Genomic DNA, 25,661 nt, shown 5'->3' on the forward strand with positions numbered 1-25,661 from the left:
CTGTAATACTTGGATAAAGATGTTCTTTATTAGGTCACATGGGCCCTAATATGGAAGTTATAAGTTACCGATTTAAGACGGCTTCTGCAATTACGGGTTTCTAGGCAGACTCTTAATCATAGTGAATGGGAATATTTTCAACCCCCATGTGCACATGGGCCTTGTCACTCTCTCTGCCTGCAGCCGTGTCATCCAGCTTGGGGTGGTTGAGCAGAGAGTGTTGGCTCTGCTGGGACTCCCGGCCTGGGAGTAAGCACTTGTCAGCACAAGCAAAAGATGCTCTTTGTCTGCAGGAGCTGTTAGATACAGTGAAAGCAGAGCTGAGAATCCTCCTCGGTGTCACTGCACCCTTCCCACCCCTGCAGCATCCCACAGCAGAAGGGCAAACCCAAACCTTGTCCCCACCTTTCACCCTAACCACTTGGGAAAGGGAGTTTTTGTAAGCAGAGCAGGTTTAGGGTGGCTGAGACATCAGCATTGCATAGACATGCAGCCTGCAGATGTGCTTCTTCAGCTGACAGCTCTTGGGAAAGCAGAGCCTGGGAAGGCTGGGGTCTTCATGCTTGTTTCTCATGGTCAAGGGTGTCAGTGTCAGGTGAAGGGTGGTGAAGATGCAGTGGTATCATTCAAACTTCAGGCTTTGCTTCATTCTGTTGAATTTTTGGTGAGTTATGTCCTAGTTTTTAGAGCTAGATTTTGCTTTGAGAACTGTGACTTCTGCTCTGGAATTCTCCAGCCACATGCCTAAACTCTTCAAAGAGGAGGGAATGCTGCTCCCACCGTTTGCTTCCATCCCTTGTCTCTCTTGTGTATTCGATGTGCAAATCAGAAATAACGTGTTGAAATCTGAGGTTTGATTTGTGTTGCTCGTGCCCAGGCTGGGAGGAATACCTGTAGGAGTTGTTGCCGTAGAAACAAGGACGGTGGAGCTCAGCATCCCTGCAGATCCTGCAAACCTGGACTCGGAGGCCAAGGTGGGTTGAATGTGTGCTCAGGGCTTCTTTGTCCTCGGGAAAGGGCCCTTGCCTTGATGGGATTTTTCACCCCCAAATGTGGGGCAGAAAGTACAGGTGTTCCTTGATAAGGTGCTGATGCCTGGTAGTTGCTGGGAAGAGTGATTGGACAGGAGGCCCATTCCCCAACAGTCCTGCTTCCCTTAGTCTGTGTAATTCCAATCCCCTGCCCCAGGCAGGGACACCTTCCACTAGACCAGGTTCCTCAAAGCCTCATCCAGCCTGGCCTTAAATGATGTGGTGAGAAAAGGATTGTCCTGATTTTTCTGTGGGAAAGCAGATCCCAACCATTTCGTGCTCCTCATTGCTAATTCCATTGCTCTTGTTCTATCTATTTCTGTGGTTTTATGCTAACTCTTACATGAATGTATCTCAAGGCTTACCAGTCTTCTTCCATTCCCAACAGATAATCCAGCAGGCTGGTCAGGTGTGGTTCCCTGACTCTGCCTTCAAGACTGCACAGGCTATCAATGACTTCAACAGAGAAGGGCTGCCCTTGATGGTCTTTGCAAACTGGAGAGGCTTCTCTGGTGGGATGAAAGGTAACCATCAGTTTGGATCCCCTTTTGGTGTGGTCCTTAGTGTGGGCTGTCTTTCACTGGCCAGGAAACTTCTGCTGTTCCCTGCTGTGGCTTAGCTGTGATGACAGCTTGTACCTGTGAACTTGCAGAGCAAAGGGACATACCATGCAGCAGTAGGTGTGGTGACCAAGGTTTTCATTCCTCTCCTCTCCATGTGTGTCTTGTCTTTAATAGGCATGTAGCAGGAATAACGCAGACTATACAAGGTGCAAATTGGTATCAAGTTCTACCCAAAAGATGCAGCGCAACTGTATTTTTATATATAAGCTCATACACAGTTACAGGAACTGGCAAGATCATAGAATTGTAGAATCATAAAATCATTTAGATTGGAAAAGACTGTGAAGATTGAGTCCAGGCAAGTCTCATCTGCAGTGAGAACCGGTAATTGGATGTTAACAGTGCTGTAGTTGCTAACAGAATTTACAGCTGCCAACCTGGGTTAGTTAAACACTAATCTCAGGAAACCCCTTCTGCTCAAAAAGCTTTATATCCTTCTGCCTCAGCTTAAACGTGGGGCTGGGGAAGCCAACAGCATTGCCTATCAAAAATGTACAGGTATCTTCTGTCAACACTGTCTCACTGATGATTCTTCCCACTGTAATGTTGTCTTATCAAGGACTGTCTCCCAGCTCACTCTCTTGGTGGTGGTGATGTTCAGAGGAAGTGAGCAGCTATAACTGCTCAGTTAATGTACCAGCAGTTACATTTTGTACCACATTGCTGCTTTAAATGTCGTGAAGTGCCAAGAATGGGAGATTGATACTATAAAATCTAAATAAGTAAAAGATTACAGCCTCTTACTGCACGTGGCAGTTACCAACACAGGAGTTAGAGATGCACTATCACGGTGAGAGTTCCTGCTCCGGACAGGCTCACAGGGTGGCAAAGGCAGAAGCTGCAGAAAGCAATGCCATTGAGTTTGCAGCTGCAAAGATGGAAGATGGCAAAATTCTTTCCTCTGGAAAATACCTGTTACCTTTCAGGCTGGTTTCTGCTCCATGTGCTGCTGCTGTACTCCCTTTGTGACTTGCTTTCCTTACTGCACAGCTTAGGGGGAAGCTGTTGATGTAACTTTGCCAAGGGTTGGTTAAGTATCATTTTGTTTTACTAAGTTTTGTCAGCTTTGACAGTGCCCTTGGCTGGGCTCCTCTGTGAACTCTATAAACTGAGCTTAGCTTTAGAGTTGAGACCAGAAACCCAAGGTGGAAAAGGCACTACAAGGATTGCCAATACTTATATTGTGTATCCTTCACGTTCCAGCCAAACTGGGAGGAGAAGGAGGACCCATTGTAGTTTGCACGTTGGTCCTTGTGTTCTCCTGCCTCTGGGTTGCTGTTGGGGCTGGCACAGCAAGTGCAGGTTGCTGCTGCTGCTCCTGGTGCTCCTTGGGGAGTTGTTTGCAGGTTTGGTTTCAGTGCTGGCTGGGGATTATGCAGGGAGGGAAAATAAACAATTATGCCACCCCTCAGTGCACACAAACACACTGCCAGGAGCCGACTGCACTGTGGGTAAAATGACTCCAAAATTGTGTGTAATGAGTAGGAAAAGATTAGAGACAGCTCTTGCTATGCTGAAAATTGACATTAGTGGAGGGGGAGAGGGGGGGAAAAAAGAGAGAAACAGAAAAATCAACCCTCTTCCCTGGTCGGCCTGGGAGGTCTAATTCAAGCCATCAAATAAGTAACTAACTAACATCAATAAAGGCGGCTCACAAGGGTGGTGGTGGTTTCCCCAACGAGCTCTCTCTGGCCAGAAGGCTCTTCAGCATAATGCAAAATTAAATTATAAGCACTGGCTGGAATCTTTAGGTGGAGGAGCCATTTGGAAGGGGTTTATTTAGGCGAACCGGCAGTGACCCACGACGGGGAGACATCAAGCGTGAAATTCACTGGAAATTAGCACCAGGGTCTTGGGCTCGGCATGAATAGTTTGATGGCATGAATAGTTTGATAGCATGAATAGTTTGATAGCATGCAAATCCCCACGACATTAAACTGCAGCTTGTGCTACAGGGTCACTCGCAGTTGGTTTTTCATGTTTTACTGATTTTTTTTTGGCCTGGGACAGGTTATAAATAACAATAAATATCTATCTGTATATAATAGATGCAGCAGAATGAAAAGGCTGGTTTAAATCTCTGATTACCTGGCTGTTGAATGGTGGTATTGCTTGTACCTAATGGGTTTAGGAGGGACATTATGTGTCTGCAGCCAATATGTGCCTGGTGTTTACCTTCAGGTCCTATCGGATAATCCAGCCAAGCTGATGAGATCCGTTCCAGCTTTGGAGGTTCAGGGCACGCTGCCCGACGCACTGGAGATGCAGAAAGCTGTCTGCAGCCTCTCTAGCATGCTTGATGCATCCCACGGCCAATATTTACACATCCAGTGTGATGATAACAGCTTCCAGCAGCTCTCACGTCTGTGTGTTGTAGACGCGGATGCACGCTGCAGCTGAGCAGGCAGGCAGGGAATGGGAACGGGTGCTGGGAACCAGACACCCCTGCTCTTCCTCAAGGACTCCTGCAGCATTTTTGTGTTGCAGGTGGCTTGTTATATGAGGTTTAAATGAACACAAGAATTAAATTTGGCTCAGAAATTTCATTTTTCCAGTGTCAACATAAGCCACTTCCTTGCAAGAGCAGCCTGTGCCTAAAATGTGTGTGGAGTTCTTTGCTGTGGAGATGAGGATGGAAGTGCTTGGGTTTTGTTTCAAACATGGTGTATTAGTTCCAGTACTAACAGTTTATCAAGCTGCACCTACCAAGGCATTCTTTAGGAGTCCCCACTTTGCTGAAGTGGTAAGTGTAGGCAGATTGTACAGTTGGGATGAGGGGAGGAGAGAACCCTGCACAAGAGCAGGAACCCTCCTTAGCTTGTGGGCACTCAGTTCCCCTTGGCTCATCTCTGGAGCTCAGCAGGTTCCATGGCCTGGAGCTGCATGTGGCACTGCAGGGACCCTTCAGTTGATTGTCTCTTTCTTATTTGAGCAGGACTTGGTGTTCGTGGTGGCAGCACTTACCATAAGGAGAGATGCCCTGCAGACAGGTGTGGAAGTATTGAGGTGTATCTGTAGCTCAGGAGTGCAGCAGCAGGGCCAGGACCTCAGCAGAGGTTTCAAGTGTGCAGAAGGCCATGGTTGGCATAAATACATATATACAATATTAACTAAGGCTTTGGGAAGTGCTGTGGTGCAGTATCCCCAAAGGAGTAACTGTGCACAGACCCACATAGCTGCTGGATAGCTTTGAAAGTCCAATCCTGAAGGTACTGTGGGCACAGAAAGACTTCCCTGACCTTGCCAATGCCAGGTAAACCTGGAAGAGATTTGGAGCTGTGCATGGAAAGCATCGAGTTCGTCCTCTCAGATGCTCCTCCTCCCTCTCTGCCTCCTTCAAACAAGGAGTGGTGCTTTTCTTCTACTCTTAACCTGGGTAAAATATATACCCTTGGCAGGAGTGACAAATGTATTGCTAATTACACAATTATTTTATTATGTAGCACTAGTAAAAAATGTCTAGTAAAGAATTAATTCCATTAAAATAATTTGAATCAAGCAATTATTTTCTTAACACTGGAATTAGCTGAAAGTACTTGAAGTACTTTATTACTAGCACTACATAATAAAATAATTGTATAATTAGTAATAAATTTATCACCCCTTTTGAGGCCTTTTCTTCTTCACCCAGGACAAAAGGAAAAGGTTGGGAGGTTTGTTTGGTTCTCAGTCCCCACTGTCTCTGCCAGGATTGATGTTCAGTGACAATTGGAGGCAGTAATTTGTTCTTTTCTTCATCAGCATTTGACATTCCTTAAGTAACACGGGCTTCCTTTTGTTGGGTACTCGGACAGTGACCTTGGAAATGAACTGGAGAGGTCACATCAGTGCCTATGGTGCTTTCATACATCTAATATGTATATGCACACACACTTTATATATGCATCTGCACACAGTTTATATACACCTCTCACTTGCTCTATGTATGTTACTGTGTGTAGTATATAAAACTGTGTGTATTTCCCAAAGAATTAAGTGCTTAATTATGCTCATATTAATGCTTAACATTAAAGTGAGGGTTAAAGGACAAGGGGACCTTGCTGGAGTCTCTTTCTTGCCAGAAATGATGGTTTTCTCAAGTGATGAAGGATTTTAGATGTATGGAATTGTCTCGGTGATGTAACACTGATGGCCAGCCTGCGTGTGTGGTACATACATGCAGCATGTTTGGTTTGTTTGCCTTGTGCAGTGGTATTTTAATGCCCCAAAAATGAGGTAAACTGGGAGATGCTGAGCAGAGAACAAACATGATGAAGGGGATTGAAAACACAGGCCTGGGAGATGTGAGAAATGAACACCTATAGTGTGTCTAAGGGAAAAAACCCCACTGAAAAGCCTACTGCTATTTATAGCAAACCCAGAGGAATGGAGAGGTTGTGTAGGGTGGTGGGAGGAGGAGTAATGTGAAATGAATGGGGATGGGGAAGGGTGAGAAGTTTGGTTGAATACTGAGGGAAACTTCATCTGTTTGGCTGTGGATATGCCCCTGAAGAAGTAGTAGATTTAGTGTTTGGGATTTCTGAATGAACGCTTTAAAAAGCACTGGGAAAGAAAGGTAGGATATGGTCCTGTGTGAGCAAAGAGATGGACTAGATGATCCTAATAAGTATTTTTCGTTTCTTGTATATTTGATTTGATATTCTCTATATAATTATGTGTAACAAAATATTATGTATATTCAAGGGTGCCTGTTTCCATTACAAACTACATCCATTATAAACTATATCATCTCACACAAATTCTTTTGCCTTCCTTTTTGTCTCTTTTATTTAAATCACCTCTGGGGCTGATATTTTCAGTGCACTGTCTTTACACAGAGGAGTTGTTCTTATTAAGCTGGAGCAAAATGCCTTAAACAAATTCTAATGCAAGAAGAGAGGAATCACAGCCCTCCCCACACGCTTCATTTGTATAAAGATATGTAAAAGGTCTGGTGCCACAAAATGTGCCATATACTCTACACGAAGGCAGTAAGTCTTGCCCAGGTCCAGTAAGGACACCTGGATCCTGCAGTGTTGTAGCAGGAGGTGGATAGAAGAGCTCAATAACTATTTCTTTCCTGGTTTGACCAGCAGGGTAGGGCTGGAGCACTGACACACTCTGACTCCAAACTCCATGTCCTTCTCCTGCAGACATGTATGACCAAGTGCTCAAGTTTGGTGCCTACATCGTGGACGGCCTCAGAGAGTACCATCAGCCTGTGCTGATTTACATCCCACCTCAAGCAGAGCTGAGGGGAGGCTCCTGGGCTGTCATTGACCCCACCATCAACCCCCGTCACATGGAGATGTATGCGGACCGGGAGAGCAGGTATGGCAGCTCCCTCCAGCACCTCCTGCCTTGCAGCATCCCTCCCTGGCTGGGTGAGAAGCTCTCCGTTAAGAATGTGGCAGTTCATTGCTAGAAGGACCTGGCCACTTTCCAGTTGTAACCTCTGCCCTTGCCTCCTTCTCTGTTCAAAAGAAGTGAGAAACCTGTGGTCTGAAATGATACAGCCAGAGAGCATTGCTTGTTGAGTGGGCGTGCTTCTGTGTCCTCCTGTGTATTTGGTGCGTTGGATAAATAACAGCTAAGATTCTTTCTTCTCTCTTTCTCTTTGTTTTGTCTCCCTCCCCTCTTCTTTTCTTGCACACTTTCTAGCCAGCATTGAACCATTCCATTGCGTGTTTCCCCTTGTCTGATGACCTGAAAGTGCCTTTCTTTTCTCTTTTCCCCTCGCTGATCAGAGGAGGAATCCTGGAGCCCGAGGGGACGGTAGAAATCAAGTTCCGGAGGAAGGATCTGGTGAAGACCATGAGGCGAGTGGACCCCGTCTACATGCGCCTGGCAGAGCGGCTGGGTACGTCCGTGCTGCCAGAGGGGAGACTGAGATGAGCTCTTAGGCAGAAGCTCTTCCCTGTGAGGGTGCTGAGGCGCTGGCACAGGGTGCCCAGAGAAGTTGTGGCTGCCCCATCCCTGGCAGTGTTCAAGGCCAGGTTGGACACAGGGGCTTGGAGCAAGCTGCTCTAGTGGAAGGTGTCCCTGCCCATGGCAGGGTTGGAGCTGGAGGAGCTTTAAGGTCCCTTCCAACCCAAACCATTCCCTGGTTCCATGTGTGTTTAGCATGCTGAGGCTGTGTGTAACGTGATGTCTTGTTGAACTGATTCCTTTTTTTAATGGAACGGGTCTTACAACAGATGCTCCAGTCTAGTTTCTATCTGAGCAATTGCTCAGCTCACTAAAAGCTCGTGGGCCAACCTTTCTGCTGGCCTCATTTCATAGAATCATTGAATCACAGACTGTTCTGTGTTGGAAGGGACCTTAAAGCTCATTTCCTTCCAACCCCCTGCCACAGGCTAATGTGGTATTGTGGTGCTGTTGCATTTGGCATAACAAAGAATCCAGCCAAAGACATTTTGGGCTGCTGCACTATCGCTGTGTGTCTGAGGTGGTTTCGAGTGATGATGTCTGTCTGCTCTTGAGTTGTAAGAGAATAAAACATCCTCTTCCCCTCCTCAGTAGCACCCGGGTGATGTGCAGTGCTCAGTGACTGGCACATCGCTGCCTGTGTGGGATCACTGTGCTCTGCTCCAAATGATCCCAGCACCTGGTATATACCCAACAGCCCCAAATAGAGAGTGTTCAGCAAAATGCACTTAATATCAGATATGTGCTCTCTCAGGGGAATAGACTCTTTAAATAGTTCTTTACTAGCTCTTACTATAAGAGCATAATCTTGCAGAGCCTCTTTTTACCTCCAAAATTGACTCCATTTCAGCAGTGGAAGAAGCCTGCTATGTGGGTATGGTTTGAATTTATAAAGCCTTTTGGGATCCTTCAGGAGGAAAACTGTTCTGCAAATGACTGATAAATCGTGGCTATTGCTGCAGTTACATTTTATTATTGGGCTTTTTTTAATTTATGGCAGTGCAACAACTTATACAGCAAACAACCATTCTGATATGCCTTGGGAAGAGAATAGTAATTGTGAGGGGTGTGGGGAGTGTTGGGAATGAGGCTGTTTGCTGAACACCAGGCTCTTACTGAGGTCTTTGATAGCATCAAAGATATTTTCCTCTCTTTTTTTAATGACAGTGTTTGACACCTTTGTTTTCTCTCCCTGTGCCAATTGCTTTCCGGGCAGGAAGCAGGGGTAGCAGGAGTTTGCAGACCAGCACAAGGCAGCAGTTTTATGTGAGTTCAGGTCTTGCTTGTGTACGCTCTGTGTTACTGCGAGACATGGAGGATGCAGGTACCCAAAAGGATGGATGTGGTGTTCCACCTGCTTGTGTCTGTTGGAATGAAAACCCAGGTTTAATGTTTGTAGTTGCAGCAAGGAGACTTCATTTCACCAAACCTCACTTTTAACCTACATTAAACAGATAGTGTGAGCACACTGCATTGCTAAGACCCAGCACAGGGTCCCAGCAATTGCTTTCCAAAGGTGTTTCATGCTTTGCAGTGTCAGGGCTGTTTAAAGTGGAGTTCCATGCAGTCAGGACTCAGCTACACCTCCGTGCCCATCACAGGGGAGCTGCCTCTCTGGTGATCTAGGCTCCAAATCAGATGTGTGGTTAGAGCAGGCAGTGTGCTGAGCAGTCGGCTCCAGTCCATGCAGATAAATGGCACTACAGCGGGAGCACTGCTGCTGAGAGTATTTACCTTCACCCACCATAAAAAGCACAAACCAACCTATTGCTTCTGCATCAAAACAGTGTCTTGTGTGCGGGGACTGCCCCGTGAGTCCTTTCCCAGGAGCAATCACTGGCTGTGGACACAAAGAGGGCTGATGGTGTTCAACTGCTGGAGCGGTAGAGGAAGGGGGGAACAGAGCCTCGCACCAATTCACTATTGGGTTACCCCTCCATGGGGTCTGCCACCCAGGGTGGGTGCAGGACACCTGCAGAGCACCCTTGAGTCACACCATGGGACCTGCACCAGCATCACTGGAAAAGAACACAGGGAGAAAGAGGGGAGATGCTTTTCTGTCCCCAGTCTCCAAATCCAGCCCCACAAATCCAACCCAGCGCTGTGTGAGGAGGCAGGAGCCTGCTCAGGGAGTTTTTTCCCCCTCTTCCTCTACAGGGTAATTACTCCCAGCAAACTCCATAGACTTTAATTAAAATGACTGCAACACCAGAGCAAGTCACTTACAACTGTACATACCCAGAGCTCTAAAAGCTTCAGTCACTGATAAGCATCTCCCTTAGATGGATCGTAATTGCTCCCAACGTCGGGTGATCATTGCAGTCGTTTTGCCACTAATTCGGTGCCATAGCAGGGATTGCAGGACACAGGGAATTGCATAATTTATTTTTTTTTTATATTTTTTTTTTTTGCTGGTTTTCTTTCTGGCCAATTTAAAATTTGTCAAAGTCGGTCTTCTTCTGGATCACTGCCCTTTGATATTTCGCGCACTCCATTTGCCACAAACAAGCCGCAGGGCCGCAGTTCATGCTGACTCCAGCAGAAGCAGAGAAAGCTCCATTTATCTTACACTGCCTGCTGAATTCTTACTCATTAGCTGGGGGTTCACTGCCTCTCTTTAACCCCTGAGTGGCTGTCATCCCTCCCTGGAGCTGCTGAAGAGCAGGGGAGAGGGAGATGCTCTACATCGTGCGGAGAGCAGTGGGGAGATGGGGGCGACAGTGGTCTCGTTGCAGGCATCTGGAGATGCCGGGGCTGGACTTGCACTTGAGGAGTGTGAGAGCAGGGAAGGCTGGCAGATATTGAATAATTTGACATAAATCTGTTCATTATCAATTCTCCGGCGCGGTCGCTGCGATGTTTTATTAGCCCCATGTTTTGTTAGAATGTCACTCAGGAGCTGTGCTATTACAAACCAGCAAACAGCGAGGAGCAGAGGGCAAGGGAGGGAAGGAGAGCCCTGGTCCTGCCCACGAGCACGGCTCCATGTGCAAGGGGAGCAGTGGTTGCCTAGAAATCACCTAGAAAGGGTTCAGGCTGTGGTTAGGAATACAGAGATTCCATGTTATTTCTTTATTACAATTAGAGTGAAATGTGGGGAAGCAGAATGAAAATCAGCTTTGTCATGGGGATTCTGGGCATGGCACAGTGGAATGCGTGCCACAGATGGGGGGAATGGGAAGGGAAAGAATGGCAAAACGGCTCTGGTTAGAGCAGGGTTGGATTTTACATTTCTATATTCCTCCTGTTGGGTATTTATCTCATAGTAAAGGGAAGCAACTGTTCATCACTTGATACATGTTGTAATAGGGGGAATATCCTCTGGCTGATCCTATGATCTGACTGTACCGCAGGGCAAGGACTTTGCTGGTGACCTGGGGCCAAGCCTCTTTTCTTGAGTGCCTGAGCTCTTCCATCCTATCCTGCCTCCTTCCAGGCTTTAGCATGGAAAGTTAAATTGCGTCTCTCAAGCCCAGTGGTTCTGGGTTTGGGGGTGTTGGTTTGTTCAGTGTTGTAATTAATCAAAATGCTGGTTGTCCTCTTGAGCAACAAGCAAGAAGGATGCTGCTGCTGCGATCCCATCGCTCACCGCGTCTTGGACCAGCGCGGGCGGCGCGGTTGTAACTTTGTCTTCTCATAGATGCTGATTCCCAGTAACTGCTTCTGTATGCAAGTGCTGCTGCATTTAAATTGTTGTTAATTCCCTATCATGAGTCTAGGAGAGCAAGCGCTGCTTTCTGTCAGCTCCCTCCTGGCACTGGCATCTTGCATTCCTCCCATAATAGGGATGTTTTGGCGTTGCATCCCTGCCCCTTTGCTGTGATCCAGTGTGAGGTCTCAGGAGCACAGAGGTGGAAAGACCAGGGCAGAACATCCCACGGTGCAGTCGTACAAGGATATTTCAAGCTCATGTCACGGGGATGTGTGACCTTCGCTGCTGTTTCCTATTGCACCTTTACAACATAAATCCTGCTGAATATTTAGTGAAGCAATTACAAGCAGCCTCATTTAAAGAAACAAGCAGCAATCCGGAGCTGCCGCTCTGTGCGGGGACGTGAGGGGCTCTCGGTGACCTTCCTCCTCCCCTTGCAGCAGCCCCGGGGCTGGGGTGGCCGATGTGTCCCTGGGCAGCCCCCACTCTGATGCCTTTCTTGCTGCCTTGGCTGGATTTTTGCCTGGCAAGAGCTTTGTTAAAGGCAGAGGGGGGAGAAGGTGAAATTTGGTGTGTGGGGGGGTTATAGTTGCAGGTGTTGCCCATCCCTGGCAGTGTTCAAGGCCAGGTTGGACGCAGGGGCTTGGAGCAAGCTGCTCTAGTGGAAGGTGTCCCTGCCGTGGCAGGGGTTGGAGCTGGACGAGCTTTAAGGTCCCTTCCAACCCAAACCATTCCCTAAGTCTGGAAAGACACAGCGATTGATGATCCATCTCCTCAGAGCAGTTGGGTCAGAGGCTTCGATGCTGGGTTTTGCACAGGTCTTTGAGTGAATGTTTAAGGAAAAGGCAAGAAAATGGAGAGGTAAATGCTTGGCTGAGGCTGTGAGCTGAGGGCGAGGGAGGAAATCCCACATTTTACCATCTTGGGCACCACAAACGATCACATTGACTCCGGAGCCTCCTCGCTCTCTGCAGTCAGAGGGATCCCACAGCAGCGTTTCTGGAAGTCCTTTTGTCTGACCTCTTAAACTGGTTGTATTGAAGAAAACCAGTTTGCTACTAAATGTTATGGGAGCCATGATTCTTGGTCCTGCCCAGCCATTCCCATCTGCAGGAGCCTTATCCCAGCACCCACTGCCCTGCACTGCAGCAGGCTCGGTGCCGGCCCTACGCAGCTGGCGGCTCCCTCTGCCCCATGCACATACAGAGGATGCTCAGAGCCCTTTCTGTTTAATGGGGCACAAATCAGACCAGTTCAGGTGTTGCTTTCCCTGCTGGGATGCTTCCCCTTAACTTTTGGAGAGGAGAGCAAATGGATATTCAGCATCGGAGAGGGGTCGCTGGGATTTATTGCTGCAGCTCTTGCATTTGTCTGCGTGGGGAGGGCACTGAAACCTCTCCACCATCACAGGCTGCAAAGTGTGTGTGCAGGTCCCTGTGCCCTGCCTGCAGCTCATCTCTGCACTAGGAGGAGTTTGTAACCCCCAAAGCCAGGGATGGGGAGGCTGGAATCACCCCATGGGGAGACGGACATAGGCCAGGGAAGGGACAATGGGGGACATGGGCAGGCAGGAGCTGCCAGCTTCCTCCAGGGAGCATTTGGGAGCATTTTAGGTTAAATACTCCTTATGTGCTGTTTGAAAGTGGGTTTTGTTGGTTTAACTGGGTCTGTTTGTGCAGGGGGGTTTGGCAAGGCCCTGGCCACTGCTTTTGCCCTTTTACCCTGGTGTTAGTGCTTCCCAGAGCACTTCTGTAACTTGTTTAAGGCAGTTTTGCTACTGATGAGGAAAGAAAAAGGTAAAGACACTGCAGAATGGAGAGGTTTTGGTGCCTTCACCGCTGTGGGGAGGCTTTAGAGGTGTTGAGAGCAGAATTAAGACGTTTACGTGGCCTGTTCTGCTCCTGCCAGAGCAGGGACCATACCAGCACCATGCAACAGATCCCAGCGCCCTCGGAGCCTGCAGAGCAAACTGCAGCCCAAGACAAATGTGACGTTTTATGGCACGTAGAGTGCTGCCTTAGACAGTGCCTTGTGCTGCTGCCAGGTTGGGAAGGTCACCCCTGCTCTGCCTTCCTCTGAATCGCCACCGTGTCTCACCTGGGTACCAAAGCCCTCCGCGTGCTGTGCGCATCGCAGTGTCCTGCCCTGCATCGTGGTGTCTCTGCCCCTTGCAGAGAGCTGCTGCTTTTGTTTCCCTATTGATTAGCAGCCTGTCCGTTCCCGGAGCTCGGTAGCGTTGCTATGATTTAAGCTTTCAGTTTCATTAACTGTCAGGTACCTCTAGAGCAGAGGCATCCCATATTTTAGCTCCCCCCCCGTGCCAGGTGAGATTTGTGGAAGGAGACTTCCTTTTACCACCAGATGACTGAAGAAAGCCCCAGCTCCCTGACGGACCCCGAGGCCCCGAGATCCGAGTGGGGAAGAAAGAAACCCATTCCAAGATATTTAATTGTACAGGGGGCTTACGGGATTGATCGGGAGCTTAGCTTTGTACAATAGTGCAGTGAATAAGAAATGCTCCTGACAAACGATCGATGATGGGATAATCACTCTTTATCCCCCCTCCTCATTGTTACCTCCTTGCTTGCAGGAGAACAGGGTTCAGAAGTCAAAAATCTTTATAGACGCTGCTTTTAAATTAAGCAGAAAATAGACATTGACATATTTGTTAATCTCACCTCCATCATCCCTGGGCCTGCCTGCTCTGCCTGCGCGCCAGCGGACGGGCTGGGGTGCGCCCGTTCCAACCAGGGAGCGGAGGAGCCGTGAGGGAAACGGGGATAGACACAGATTGTGGGGGTTGTAAGAGCAGCTGCTCTGAATTCAAACCTTCCTTGCAGTGCTGAGGCTGGGCAGCATTTCTATTGGGAGGCACGTAATGCCTTAGAAAGAACGGGGTCTGGCCGGTGGCTCGGGAATGTCTGTGTGTGTGTTCAAACCCTTCTGGCTTGGAAGAGGAGCTCCGGAAGGAAATGGCTTGATACAAGCAGTGCAAAGTAGGAAGGAGCAGGGCCTGCACTGAGCCCAAGCCCTGTGTCAGGAGCTGCTCGTGCTCAGGATCGGTGTGTCTGTGCTTGCTGAGGCAGGGATGCCGATGGAACCAGCCTGCAGGAGAGCCTGGAGCTGTGCAGGTGGTTTTACACTGTCCCCGTTTCCTGCTAAATGAGCTTTGTGTTGGGACATTATGCTTTTTGAGGAGGAAGCCCAGTAAATGTCACTTAATTGATGGCTCAGCTCGCTGGCGGTTAAATGGAAGAGTTTCCATGGTGAGCTCTCCCTTGGAGCTCTTGCCTAAGTACTGGTGGCAGGAAATCCAGGCTGGAACCCTCACCCGTGGCTCTACTTGGCCTTGCTGGGAGCTGATGCTTGGTGTTTGTCCCGGCCAGATGCAGTCTGGGCTTCATCCCGACGGAGAAAACTCCCATTCTCTGGGCTCTGCAGGGCTGGTGGCCTTCCCCCCTGGGCTCCCTCTGCTTTGCCCCATCTCTCACATGTGGCTGTGCCTGGTTGCAGGTACCCCTGAGCTGAGCCCCACGGACCGGAAAGAGCTGGAGACGAAGCTGAAGGAGCGGGAGGAATTCCTGATTCCCATCTACCACCAGGTAGCCATGCAGTTTGCTGACCTGCACGACACGCCCGGCCGCATGCAGGAGAAGGGGGTCATAACGGTGAGTGCCATGGGGCAGCCCCTGCGGGTTTGATGTGGGAGGAATGGGGAGTCTGGTGCACGCAGAGTAACCCAGCACCAAGCCCATCAACACATCACCAAGCCCCAGTGCCTCTTCCCACAGGAGCAAACCCTCTGCACCCACCAGCTGCGTCCTGGTCCCAGGACACCAGCGTGTTGTGCACCCCTACCTGATCCATGTCCATTTGAAACCCCACGTTTTCTGGGCCTGATTGGGACGATGGGTGGAATCTTCAAAGCTCAGACATGGGAGTGTTTGTGTTTCTCTTGTGCAAGCCTGTTTTGCCAGTGGGAATAAGGGATAGGTAATTCTCCATGTAAGTGTCGTCCCTCACTCCTGCCTCCTTCTTCACTTGGGCAGGATATTCTAGACTGGAAAACCTCCCGAACCTTCTTCTACTGGAGATTAAGACGGCTTCTTCTGGAAGATGTGGTCAAAAAGAAGATCCACGATGCCAATCCCGAGCTGACCGACGGGCAGATCCAGGCCATGCTGAGGCGGTGGTTTGTGGAAGTTGAAGGCACAGTGAAGGTAAGTGGGAAAGCTCTCACCAAGGGGTTGGTTCTCCCAGGTGGAGTTTGGGTTTGATGCCTGGGTTTTACTTGCCATGCCCACAGGCACTTGAGGTGAGCCAGAAACTTGGGGATGGTGGGGTCAGATCTCAAGGGCCTGGTGCTCCTTCACCATTGCCACATCTCACTTAGCCCAGGGGAGCCCTTGGCTGTCCTCCCTGGGTCATGCAGTGCTGTTAACACCCTGTGGAGCCGTCCGAGGCCGGGACACGGATCTGGGCTCCCCTCGGCGCCATCCTCGGCCTCATCCCAGCGCTGGGGCCGGGAGTCCTTTAACGGTGCTCAGCCGGGGAAGCCGCGATCCCTGCCGCTGCTCTCGGGGTGTTTTTGTCAGAGGTCTCCAATCGGAGCTCGTGGTTGATTCGATTTGATTTGATTCTATTTTTGAAGTCACAAACACTGAGGGGCTCTGGGGGGGGGTGTCTCTGGGGGGCAGCGGCTTTATAAGGTAGTGTCTCAGTGTCTTTAGAAGCGGGCATCTCGTTAGCTAATACATTACACCAATCAAGGAGAGTTATCTTAAGCCACAATTAATCTGCTCCCTGGCATATGTTGATAGGAAAGCATCATGCTGTTTCTTAATTAAAAGCAAACGGATTAAAAATGATTAATAAGAGTATTAAATATTCTCCTAAACTAAAAGCTTTGGGATTCTTGGGTAAATCGAGCTTTGCACAGGTCTGCAACTGTGAAGGCAGCTTCACAGGCCTCGCTTTGTATGCACGGAGCGTTTCTGGCCTGTCTGGGGGCAGAGGCAAGGAGCAAAACCTGGAGTTTAAATGAGTAATAAGAGAAAACAATGAAATAAGCAAAATCCTGAGGTTGAGGTGACAGCACTGCGGTCACACAATCATAGACACGATGCTAGAGGTTTCTTATTAGTGTTAGGTAGGGCTGGGGCTGGAGTAGGGTCTGTGCTTGGGGCTGCTCATGGCAGTGCCAGCTCTAACCCGAGGGTGCAGCACCATCTCCATCATCATTCGGAGGAACACGGCTTTGGAGCAGCCCAGGGAAGGGGAAGACAATTTCTTGGCCTTTGGAACAGGTAATTCAGTGTATAATGAGGGGTGAGCAGTGAGGATGGGTGAGTGCTGCCTTTGTGCTCCTCTCTGGGGTTTAAGGACGTGGGCCATAGCTCAGCAGGATGGGAAAGATGCTTCCAGGGCCCTTGCAAAGATGCTGCATCTCCCCCAGCCGAAGGCTTCACTTTTGGGTGCAAACACCCATTGGATTCTCCTGCCTCCTGCTCACAAGCAGCCCCAAATCACTCTGCTCCCAGTCAGGCCACACGCACAGCTGTGAGCATCCCAAGTGTCCAAGGTTCCCTGTTGCAGCTGCTGGGGTCTGCCCTATGCTGCGCCAGGAGGGTGCCCGCTCACCCCACGGTGCATTGCACCGAGCTCATTGTCATTCTGACTTTGACTTGGTTAGTGATAACAGAGAAGGATAGTGCACCTTTAAATGAGGAGCTTTGTGTTTAATTACCCAAATAAAATGACATAAATATGAATGAGTGCTAATGGTGGTACTTGCTTTTCCGGAAACCATTAACAAAACGATTCTTAAATGATTTGTAAAGAAAATGAGAGGAGCAGAGAGGAGCGAGCAGGCTATTAGGAGTCTCACACACTCCTGAGTTATTATGTAGGCAACTACCAGGCAAGTACCAGGTGAAATGATCTTGCAAAGGAGAAAAGGGGGAGCTGGCACCAAGGCTTTTGGGGATGTGGAGACCCCGAATGTTCCCCCCTCGCCTGCCACTGACTGTGAGCTGGGAAGGGCGCATGGGGAGGGCAGAGCAGGACACGGGGTGACGCGTGGGGGTTGTTCACAGGGCTACTTGTGGGACAGCAACAAGGACCTGGTGGAGTGGCTGGAGAAGCAGCTGACAGAGGAGGAGGGAATTCGCTCCGTGGTGGGAGAAAACATCAAATACATCTCCAGGGATTACATCCTCAAACAGATCCGGAGGTGAGGCGCCCGCGCACGGCCTGGGTTACGGAGCTCGGCCTCTGCCGGGGCTGCGGCTGCAGCTCCTGCCCCTGCCGGGACACTGCACGTGCCTGGAGCAGGATCACACACCAGCAGGGACGTGAGCAGAGGGATCGGACCCTCTGGGGCCATCCCTGCCCTTTCCTGGGGCAGAGCCAGGGCACAGACACTCCATTGGAGTCAGGTAATGGAAAACTATCTTAGATATATACATATATACACACACACACACACACATACACACACACACACACATATATACACACACACATACACACATACACATATAAACACAAACATATAAACACACACATATACACACACATATACACATACACACACATACACACATACACACACATATACACACACACACACATATACACACACACACATATACACACACACACACACATACACACATACAAACACACACACATACACACATATGCACACACACACATACACACACACACATACACACAAATGCGCACACACATATACACATACACACACACATACAAACACACACACACATATACGCACACACACACACACACAAACGCGCACAAACACACACATATACACACACATACACACACACATATATACATACAGACACATATATATACATACATATACACACACATATATACATACATATACACACACATACACACATATAGACACATACATACATATATATACATATACACACACATACACACATATAGACACATACATATATATACATACATATACACACACACATACAAACATATAGACACATACATACATATACACACACACATACAAACATATAGACATATATACACACATATATATACATACGCATATATATGTTTATACACACATGCATATATATACATACCTATACATATATATACATACACGCATATATATGTACGTTCTCTCCTAAAGCCAAGAGAGCTCAGCCCTGAGCTGTGCTGCCCACACATGGCTGAAATATCCATACCTTTCCTTACCTTCATTTTTATTAGCCCCTGACCTCTTGCACTGGTTTCCTCTCTGCTCAGTGTCTTAAAGCCCAGCTCCCTTTGAGTGCTCTTCAGAACTACACCAAATAACCGGTAGAGCATCATCTGCTCCTCCTTGCAGGAGTTTCTCCATTGGAGCCAGTTTGACCCTCACAAGACAAACGAGGCCGAATTCAAACAGATCTTGTTTGGTCATTTTTATTTCTTAAACTGGAGGCCCCTTTTAAAGCAGCTCCGGGGAGCGATGCTCCGGTGGGTGCAGGGCCCCATGTCTGCTGACTCAGGGCATCTCTCACCATCCTTTCCACCAGTCTCTCTGCAGATGGGGCTCTGCGATGGCGGGGTGTGGGTGTGGGTGCGGGTGCTCCCAGCTCTCTCGGGTTCAAGTGCCGGGGCTGCCCTCACTTAACTCTCGCCTCTTTCCAGCCTGGTCCAGGCCAATCCGGAGGTTGCCATGGATTCCATAGTGCACATGACCCAGCATATATCACCCACGCAGCGAGCCGAGATCGTGCGGATCCTTTCCACAATGGACTCCCCTTCGTCAACGTAAGAGCATCGATTTCCCACGCTGCCCCTGCCCGGTACAGTGGAGGATAAAAAGCAGCAGCTCAGAATTGCCCTTTGTCTGCTTGACTGCGCCCACTGTACCGCGACCGGGAGGCTCAGGGAGCGCTGCCACCGGGACATCTGTATTGTTTCCAATCAGACTGACCAGAGGAAGCGTGTTCCTCGGCCAGAGACCCGAGGGAGGTGATGGATAAACACAAGCGCCTGCGGAACCCAGGCCCCGCTGTCTTACCTGTACCTTATTTATTTAACAAAGCGTGACTGGACCGACGCTGCTCAGCGCCACAGCCAGGCAATGACGGGTGCTGCGGCACCGTGAGGCCTGCGCACCGCAGAGCCCGCTGACAAGTGCCAATGGGACCCTGTGAGCGCGTCGCCAAGGCTGGGCTCTGCCTGTGGGAGCCCAGAGCCGTCCTGCCTGTGTCCTGCGGGGGGGGAAGCAGCGCTCTGGGTCAATCTGTCTGGTTACCTGGGAGGAGTGGAGGGGAAAGAGTGTTTCAGGGCTGTCCCTGTGCCCTGGAAGGCTGCGGGGATGGCTCTGGGACCGCCATGGTGTCAGGGCAGGACTCTGGAGGGCTGTTCCCTGCTTGCGTTGCCTTTGTGCCCAATTCCTTTAGACCTGGCCAGCAAACTGCGTGAAAAGCTCTTCTCAGAGGAGGTTAAGAGAGGAGACCACAACGCAGCTGCTCAAACACCTCTGCTCCTCCTGCCCTGCTTACTCAGAGGGGTTTGCAGACACGAGCATCCCGTTGTGTAAGTGCTAATCCCTTTTGTAGGAGTGGGAAACTGCAGCAGAACACAGGGGAGGGGAGAAGGCCAGAGCCACGGACAGCAATGGGGTTAGAAACGCACAAGGAAATCTTGGTCCAGTGCATCCAAGCAGAGGTTTTTCTCCATCACTGCCTGCACACGGGAAGATGGGAATGTAAGAGAAATGATTTCTGGTAATCCCAATGATCACTCTTGGGGCAGGTCAGGAACGTGTGTGGCAGGTAAGCACCCATCCCCACAGGCTGACCCAGCCCAGGCCCCAGCTTATTGCTACACTTTTGTATTTTCGTGCGCCTCCTGACACTAGTAAAAGCTCAGAAAAGGTGGAATTCTGGTTGGAAGCACAGTCAATCCCTAGTACGCAAACACTGTAGTGGATCTGGTCTAACTAGCACTGGAGAGCTTACCCCAATGATGGTCTTAAAGGTAGTTCACATTTTACAGTTCCTCTTTTAATACAGATAAATAGGAAATGTTTTAATGGGAGAGTTAACTAATGATGGTGCCAGTGCCTCACACCTGTACCTTTTTTCCTTCTGAAGTGTAATGCAGCCAATGCTGGAGCTCATCCCAAATCCAGGGTAACCATGCTCCTCCCAAGGGACCAGCAGCCAAGGGAGCCCTGTCAGCTGAAGGACTTTGCTAAGAACCCCAATTTCATTTAAAAGACCTTTTTTCCCCCCTCAACAAGCCCCAAAGCTGCTTTTCCTTATGCCAGTGTGCGCTGCAGCAGGACACACAGGACAGGCAGGAATGTTGACCGCTCGGGGGGCATCCCAAGGTACAGGCACCGGGTGAGGCTCCGCTTCATCCAGGGGCAAACCCAGCCCCTGGGTGGCATCAGTGCTGGTCTGAGGTCGGGCTCCAGCACTATTCCCTGGCAGTGGCACCGGTGCCGTCCCGGCGGTGGACGCGGTCACCGGCAGGCAGGGGTGGGGGAGCTGCCCCCGGGCCGCACGGTTCTGCTGGTGCTGAAGTCTTTCACTTACCTCAACTTCTTTTAATAAAAGAATGAATTACAGCTCTGCTGCCTGCAGTGTCGATGTGTCCCCCCTGTCCCGGCTCACTCCCAGCCCACTGCCACCATCCCGGCGTGGCGTCAGCGGGTCCTGTTCCTCCTCCGTGGATTTATTGTCATCTTTAACATGACACTGACTGGAACAGTGAGCAAACACCCAGTGACTGTCCTTAAGGGGGTGGGATGGTGGCCTTGGACCTGGCCAACAGGAGCCCCTGGAGAGGAAGCACCAGGATGGAGGGTGATAACACAGACACCTGTTGGCAGTTCCCCACCTTAAAGGCATTCCTGTGATGTTAAATGGGGGCACATTTCCCAACACAACTCCAGCAGTTGTTTCTCAACCCAGAATCCTGACAGTTAAAACTCTGGGGGGGGGGCAACAGCAACACACGAGGGGCAGCCCACAAACTCCAGAAACACATTTAAAACTCTTTAGCCTAAAATATCTACATATTAAACCCCCACGAAAAGCAGCACCAAAGCTGCGAGCTCTCCAAAGCCCAAGATCAAAGTGCCATCATCTTTTAACGCAAACCTTTTGTTGCAGCAACAGTCTTAAGAGGGATGAGAAACATCAAAAATACAAACGGAGGCAAACTGTGGCTCTGGTGCTGTGTTTTGTTTTAGTCTCTTCTCTCAATGTGGGCCATGAAATAGGTCAGCTCCATTACTGCTCAGCCTTCCCACAAATATTTAAACCAAATTGAATTGCACACCCAATACCCATCACAATTACAGCCGGCACAATAACTAAATTAGCAATTCAACAAAATAATTGGAAATGCGATTCTCTCTATTCCCCAGCCTCCCCCGGGGCTCCGGCCGATCTATGGGGGGAAAACTCGGCTTTACTAATTCTGCAGCTAATTAGAGACACACTTGTAAATGAAGTTGTTTGTCTGAAAGTTGAAATTCTTTGCTGTTGGAAGGTGGGGGGGAAGGATTAACACAGCCCCTCTGTGTCCCTCCCATCGCACGCATCGTTCCCCGATCCACTGCGTAGCTGCTCTGCAATGTTTGGCAAAGGTGTAACGCCCGTTTGTGTAGGTACTAATTAGCAGCTGTATCATGAATTAACAGCCTGTGGGGTGGAGGGTGGTGTGTGAGGCATCTCCCTTGCTCTTAACTGGCAGCGTGAGGAAAACTGGGTGGGAATCATCCCGGTTACCTGTGCCTCCATGGAGGGCAGAGCTGTGTCATCCCACTGCTGGGCACGGGCACGGGCACGTCACCTCTGGAGCCTCTCTGCTGCATTGCTGCTCAGGGATTACACAGGCTGCACCTCCTCCTGCAGCACACTCCAATCCAGGCGAGCAACCGCTCCGACAGCAGGAGTGAAGCCCTGCTCTTAACAGCACCATCAGCAGACGAAACGGGACTCGTGAGTGGGCACTGCCAGTCCAGGTTCTCCCCATGCAGCCCCTACCCAGGTGGTGACAGGGGACAGCAGGAGAAAAGGCTGGTTAAGCACTGATAAGTGAATTCAAAAGCATGCTTAGTAGGGCTTTGACTCTTATCTCCTCAAACAATGCGAACGAGCAGTTATCAGATGTAAAGCATTTGTGTTACCCTTTAACACTACAGCCAGCTCCCACTCACAAATAGGAAAAAAGGGTAAAACATTGAATGCCCTGGTGCTAGGAGTGTCAAGGACACAGGAGTCAAGCAGAAAGGGGTGGCACAGCACTGGCAGCACCCCAACAACCTGCCAGCACAGCAAACCAAGAGTAGGGCAGGGCCATGGTGTTCTCTGTTAAACACCCTTGATGCACTGACAGTGCAAGCAGCATGAACCCATTCCACCACCACCAACTCTGGAAGCAGCCGATTTACTTCCCTTGATGCCTTCCAGAATGGTGGTTATTAAACCATGAGATTTTAATGATGTTGGAAGACCACACAGCTTTGCTGCTGCTGAGAAATCAGTGCAGGTACAGTTCAAGGGGTGGGGACACCGGCGTCTGCTGGGGAGCTGGAACTAATGGAGGATAGACAGAGGACAGAACCATTGCCAGGATGTGCCTTGGATGATGGTTACACCAAGAGGAGGCCGCTGACAGGCATCAGCCTAAACTAAACCAACTGGCTCACCAATGAACACGGGATTACTCACCATATCCCAGCACTGGTGGCTTAAAGATCAGCCATTCCCTGCAGCCATGGAGCCTCCGGGCCCTTCTCCCCACAGCTCCCTGCATGTTGCTTTACCTGCGACTCTGGCACCTTCACACAGGGACGAGCAGTGCTGCTGGGCTCTCTTGCTGTGCACAAGGTCATCAGCAGCAGAAAGGGAGCAGAGAGGAGCCAACGGTGACATTCAGTGTGTTTTCCACCTGGCAAATCCTGACCAGAGAGCTGCAGGGGGGGGAAGAACAGGAGAAATCAATGCACTTCCCTGCGAGCTGCAGCTCCTGCTCCGCTGCGAGCAAGCACCAAGATTTATTCATCCATGATCCGCATGTTTTCCACACAAAGTCAATACTCACCTTGGCACTTGCTTATTTTCTAAAGCCAAGAAAAATGCTCCATTCTGCACAGGGCTGGAGCCTGCCCCATGCTGCTGCTGCTCCCTGCATCGATCCAGAGGGGTGAGGACCAGCACCGGGGAGGAACAGGGAAGAGAAAAGCTCTGATGGCTTCTGGAGCCAGCAGCTCCCTAAAGACAGGGCAGAAAGGCAGCAGAGCTCCTGGGAGCAGCAGTTGGAGGAGCTGGGTTTAGCAGCATTACCACACTTTTTATGCCCTGCTTTAAAACAGCAAGTCACAAAAGAAACCCCTTTCCCAAAGGAATAGTTCTGTGAGCAGCCCCTCACATGGAGTTGCAGGATCTGCTTTGTGCAGGCTGGTGGAACCCAGCAATACCCATCCCCACACACAGGTGTACTTGTTCTGCTGTTAAACAGCATTCAAACCCTCTGTGATTTCACACAGCAACTTGTTCCAGGCAAGTCTCTGCAGCTGAGCTGGGTCTCTCTTGCTGTGGAGGGCTCTTTTCTCCCCATACATCACTGGAGGTGTTAGGAAGCCAGTTACTGGAAGCAGGTGACTCCAAGACTTCAATCTGTAATGATGAGGGGCAAAAATGATTAATTAGTATTAGGTCTGCAGACAGCTCTGGGGACTGAGAAAGCCTTCTGAGGGGATAGAAGGATAAACCTGTGCTGTAGCACAGCCCTTTTCAAGCAGAGACAGGAACAGAGGGACAGGAGCAATCCCCACATGGAGATACAAAGTGGGATCATCACCTGTGCACAGGGTCTCACCTGAAGCAGAGTTCATGGCTTGGGCTTCCTTCCTTGTGACCTAACCTGTTACACATTTAAAACCAGAATGCATGTTTATTTAGGAACAAAGAACAACTGAAGTGAGATCCTGTAGCCCAATGGGCAGGGAAAAATCCAACTGACCTTCCCATGGAGTTCAGAAACGGTCAACAAACACGTCAATACAACTGCAAGCCTTTACATTCCCATGCTGTGTGCCGGGTGTCCTCAGAGCCCCCAGCACACGGGGATGGGCAAAGCAGTGCTGGTGAAGTGACACCGTGCTGGTGGGGTTTCCTGCCCTGACCACACTTGGATCACCAGGTTACAACGCATTTTAATTGGATTGCTCAAAACACACAAAACAAAGCTCAGTTCACGTGGCCACAAGCAACGGCCCTCGTACACACACATGTATGCACCGATTATTTACGCAAGATAACCTTCACTGCAGATTGATCACAGCAGGCTGACAGATCCCCCTTGCAGGGATTTAATTCCCAGCTTCTGCCCTTTGGATATGAACACCCCACAAGCCCCTCACATGAGTCCTCTCCTCCGGCCAGTTTTACACCCATGCTGGCATCCCCCAGCAGCGTGTGATGGTGATGGTGAAGGTGAAGACAGGACGGCTCAGGGTCATGATTGGCAGAAACGATTCAGTGCACAGGATCAGTGCTGGACTCCACCAGCAAACAGCCCCAGATGTACCCCAGTGCTGTGCTCATCACCAGTCAGCAAACATCCCTGTGTGCACTGAGAGCTCACTGAGAAACAGTGTGAACAGGGAGCTCTGGCTGCCTGCAAGCGAGAGCACCTTTTCTCTGTTTTAAGGCCATGTTAATTATGTAAATGACATTTAAATCCTCTTGACTCGCTGAAAACTAAAGTCACACATTCCAGATATGCAGCCAGCCACCAGAACAGCACGCTCCAGCAATCCCCCCGTCTCCCAAATGAAAATCTCTACGGATTTAATACAAACGTGGGTGACCTGATTGCAGGGGGGGCTGGTGGTCCCTCTGCTCTGAATCGTGTGTGTCCCCCTGGCAGAACGCTGTGCCCAGCTTGTAGAATCAAGGTCAGGAATTTCAAAGAGAACAGTTAAAGCTGGATTGTCTTTGGGAGGAAGCAGAGTTCATTTTCAAGGCAGAGAGAGGGCGTTCAGCCAAGCTGAACCTCCCTGCTCTCCTTTCTGAGCCTGTGTGATTCAGCAGAAACTGCATCGGATGCTCCTTCAGTGGGGTTTTATAGCAACAAACCAGCAGCTGGAGAGACCTTGCTCTGGGTCAGACGAGCAGCAGCCCAGACCAAGGAGACAGCAGGAGATGGGGCAGTGTCCAGTGCAGGGAGAGGAACCCGCTGCTGTGGTCGATCCCTGCTAATTCTGCTCCGGTTCTTGGGGATTGGAGATCTTTCCAAAGAGTGAACGATAAAGCTCTGTCCTGGGGAAAAGAGGAAGGAGGAGGACAAGTTACTTCCCAAGGTCAAAATGGAAGCAGGAGGCTGCAAACCCATCCCCTCCTTAAAATGAAAAGGCCATGAGTAATT

The 25,661-nt window shown here is 49.8% G+C and overlaps 2 protein-coding genes and 1 long non-coding RNA gene across 7 annotated transcripts in view; 1 reads left to right on the top strand and 2 right to left on the bottom strand.

Annotated features, from left to right (window-relative positions):
- The window catches only part of ACACA (acetyl-CoA carboxylase alpha), a 113,123-nt gene extending 93,851 nt beyond the window's left edge, over positions 1-19,272 (top strand). For all 3 annotated transcript variants that reach the window (XM_061470001.1, XM_061470003.1, XM_061470002.1), the window contains 8 exons: positions 878-974; positions 1,420-1,555; positions 6,787-6,964; positions 7,381-7,493; positions 14,727-14,881; positions 15,263-15,433; positions 17,309-17,445; positions 18,912-19,272. In XM_061470001.1, coding sequence (XP_061325985.1) covers positions 878-974; positions 1,420-1,555; positions 6,787-6,964; positions 7,381-7,493; positions 14,727-14,881; positions 15,263-15,433; positions 17,309-17,445; positions 18,912-19,038 — 1,114 coding nt within the window. In that variant the 3' untranslated portion in view covers positions 19,039-19,272. The remainder of the gene's footprint in view (positions 1-877; positions 975-1,419; positions 1,556-6,786; positions 6,965-7,380; positions 7,494-14,726; positions 14,882-15,262; positions 15,434-17,308; positions 17,446-18,911) is intronic.
- Positions 19,273-21,355: 2,083 nt separating this feature from the next.
- On the bottom strand, positions 21,356-23,046 carry LOC133277739 (uncharacterized). The gene is made up of 2 exons (XR_009746313.1): positions 22,957-23,046; positions 21,356-22,167 (listed from the first exon to the last, which is right to left on the bottom strand). It is a non-coding gene; the product is annotated as an uncharacterized LOC133277739 (long non-coding RNA).
- A 566-nt stretch (positions 23,047-23,612) lies between these two features.
- The window catches only part of AATF (apoptosis antagonizing transcription factor), a 49,008-nt gene continuing 46,959 nt past the window's right edge, over positions 23,613-25,661 (bottom strand). Inside the window, exon 12 of one of the 3 annotated variants that reach the window (XM_061470017.1) lies at positions 23,613-23,908. In XM_061470017.1, the coding sequence (XP_061326001.1) occupies positions 23,743-23,908 (166 nt within the window). In that variant the 3' untranslated portion in view covers positions 23,613-23,742. Of the gene's footprint in view, positions 23,909-24,768; positions 25,556-25,661 lie in introns of those variants that run through there. The other 2 variants (XM_061470019.1, XR_009746353.1) reach the window with 2 other exon arrangements.

The sequence above is a fragment of the Pezoporus flaviventris genome, unplaced genomic scaffold (assembly GCF_033815535.1).
Source record: "Pezoporus flaviventris isolate CSIRO_AGI_PZ_B2104156 unplaced genomic scaffold, CSIRO_AGI_Pfla_v1 ptg000063l, whole genome shotgun sequence".
Lineage (NCBI taxonomy): Eukaryota > Metazoa > Chordata > Aves > Psittaciformes > Psittacidae > Pezoporus > Pezoporus flaviventris.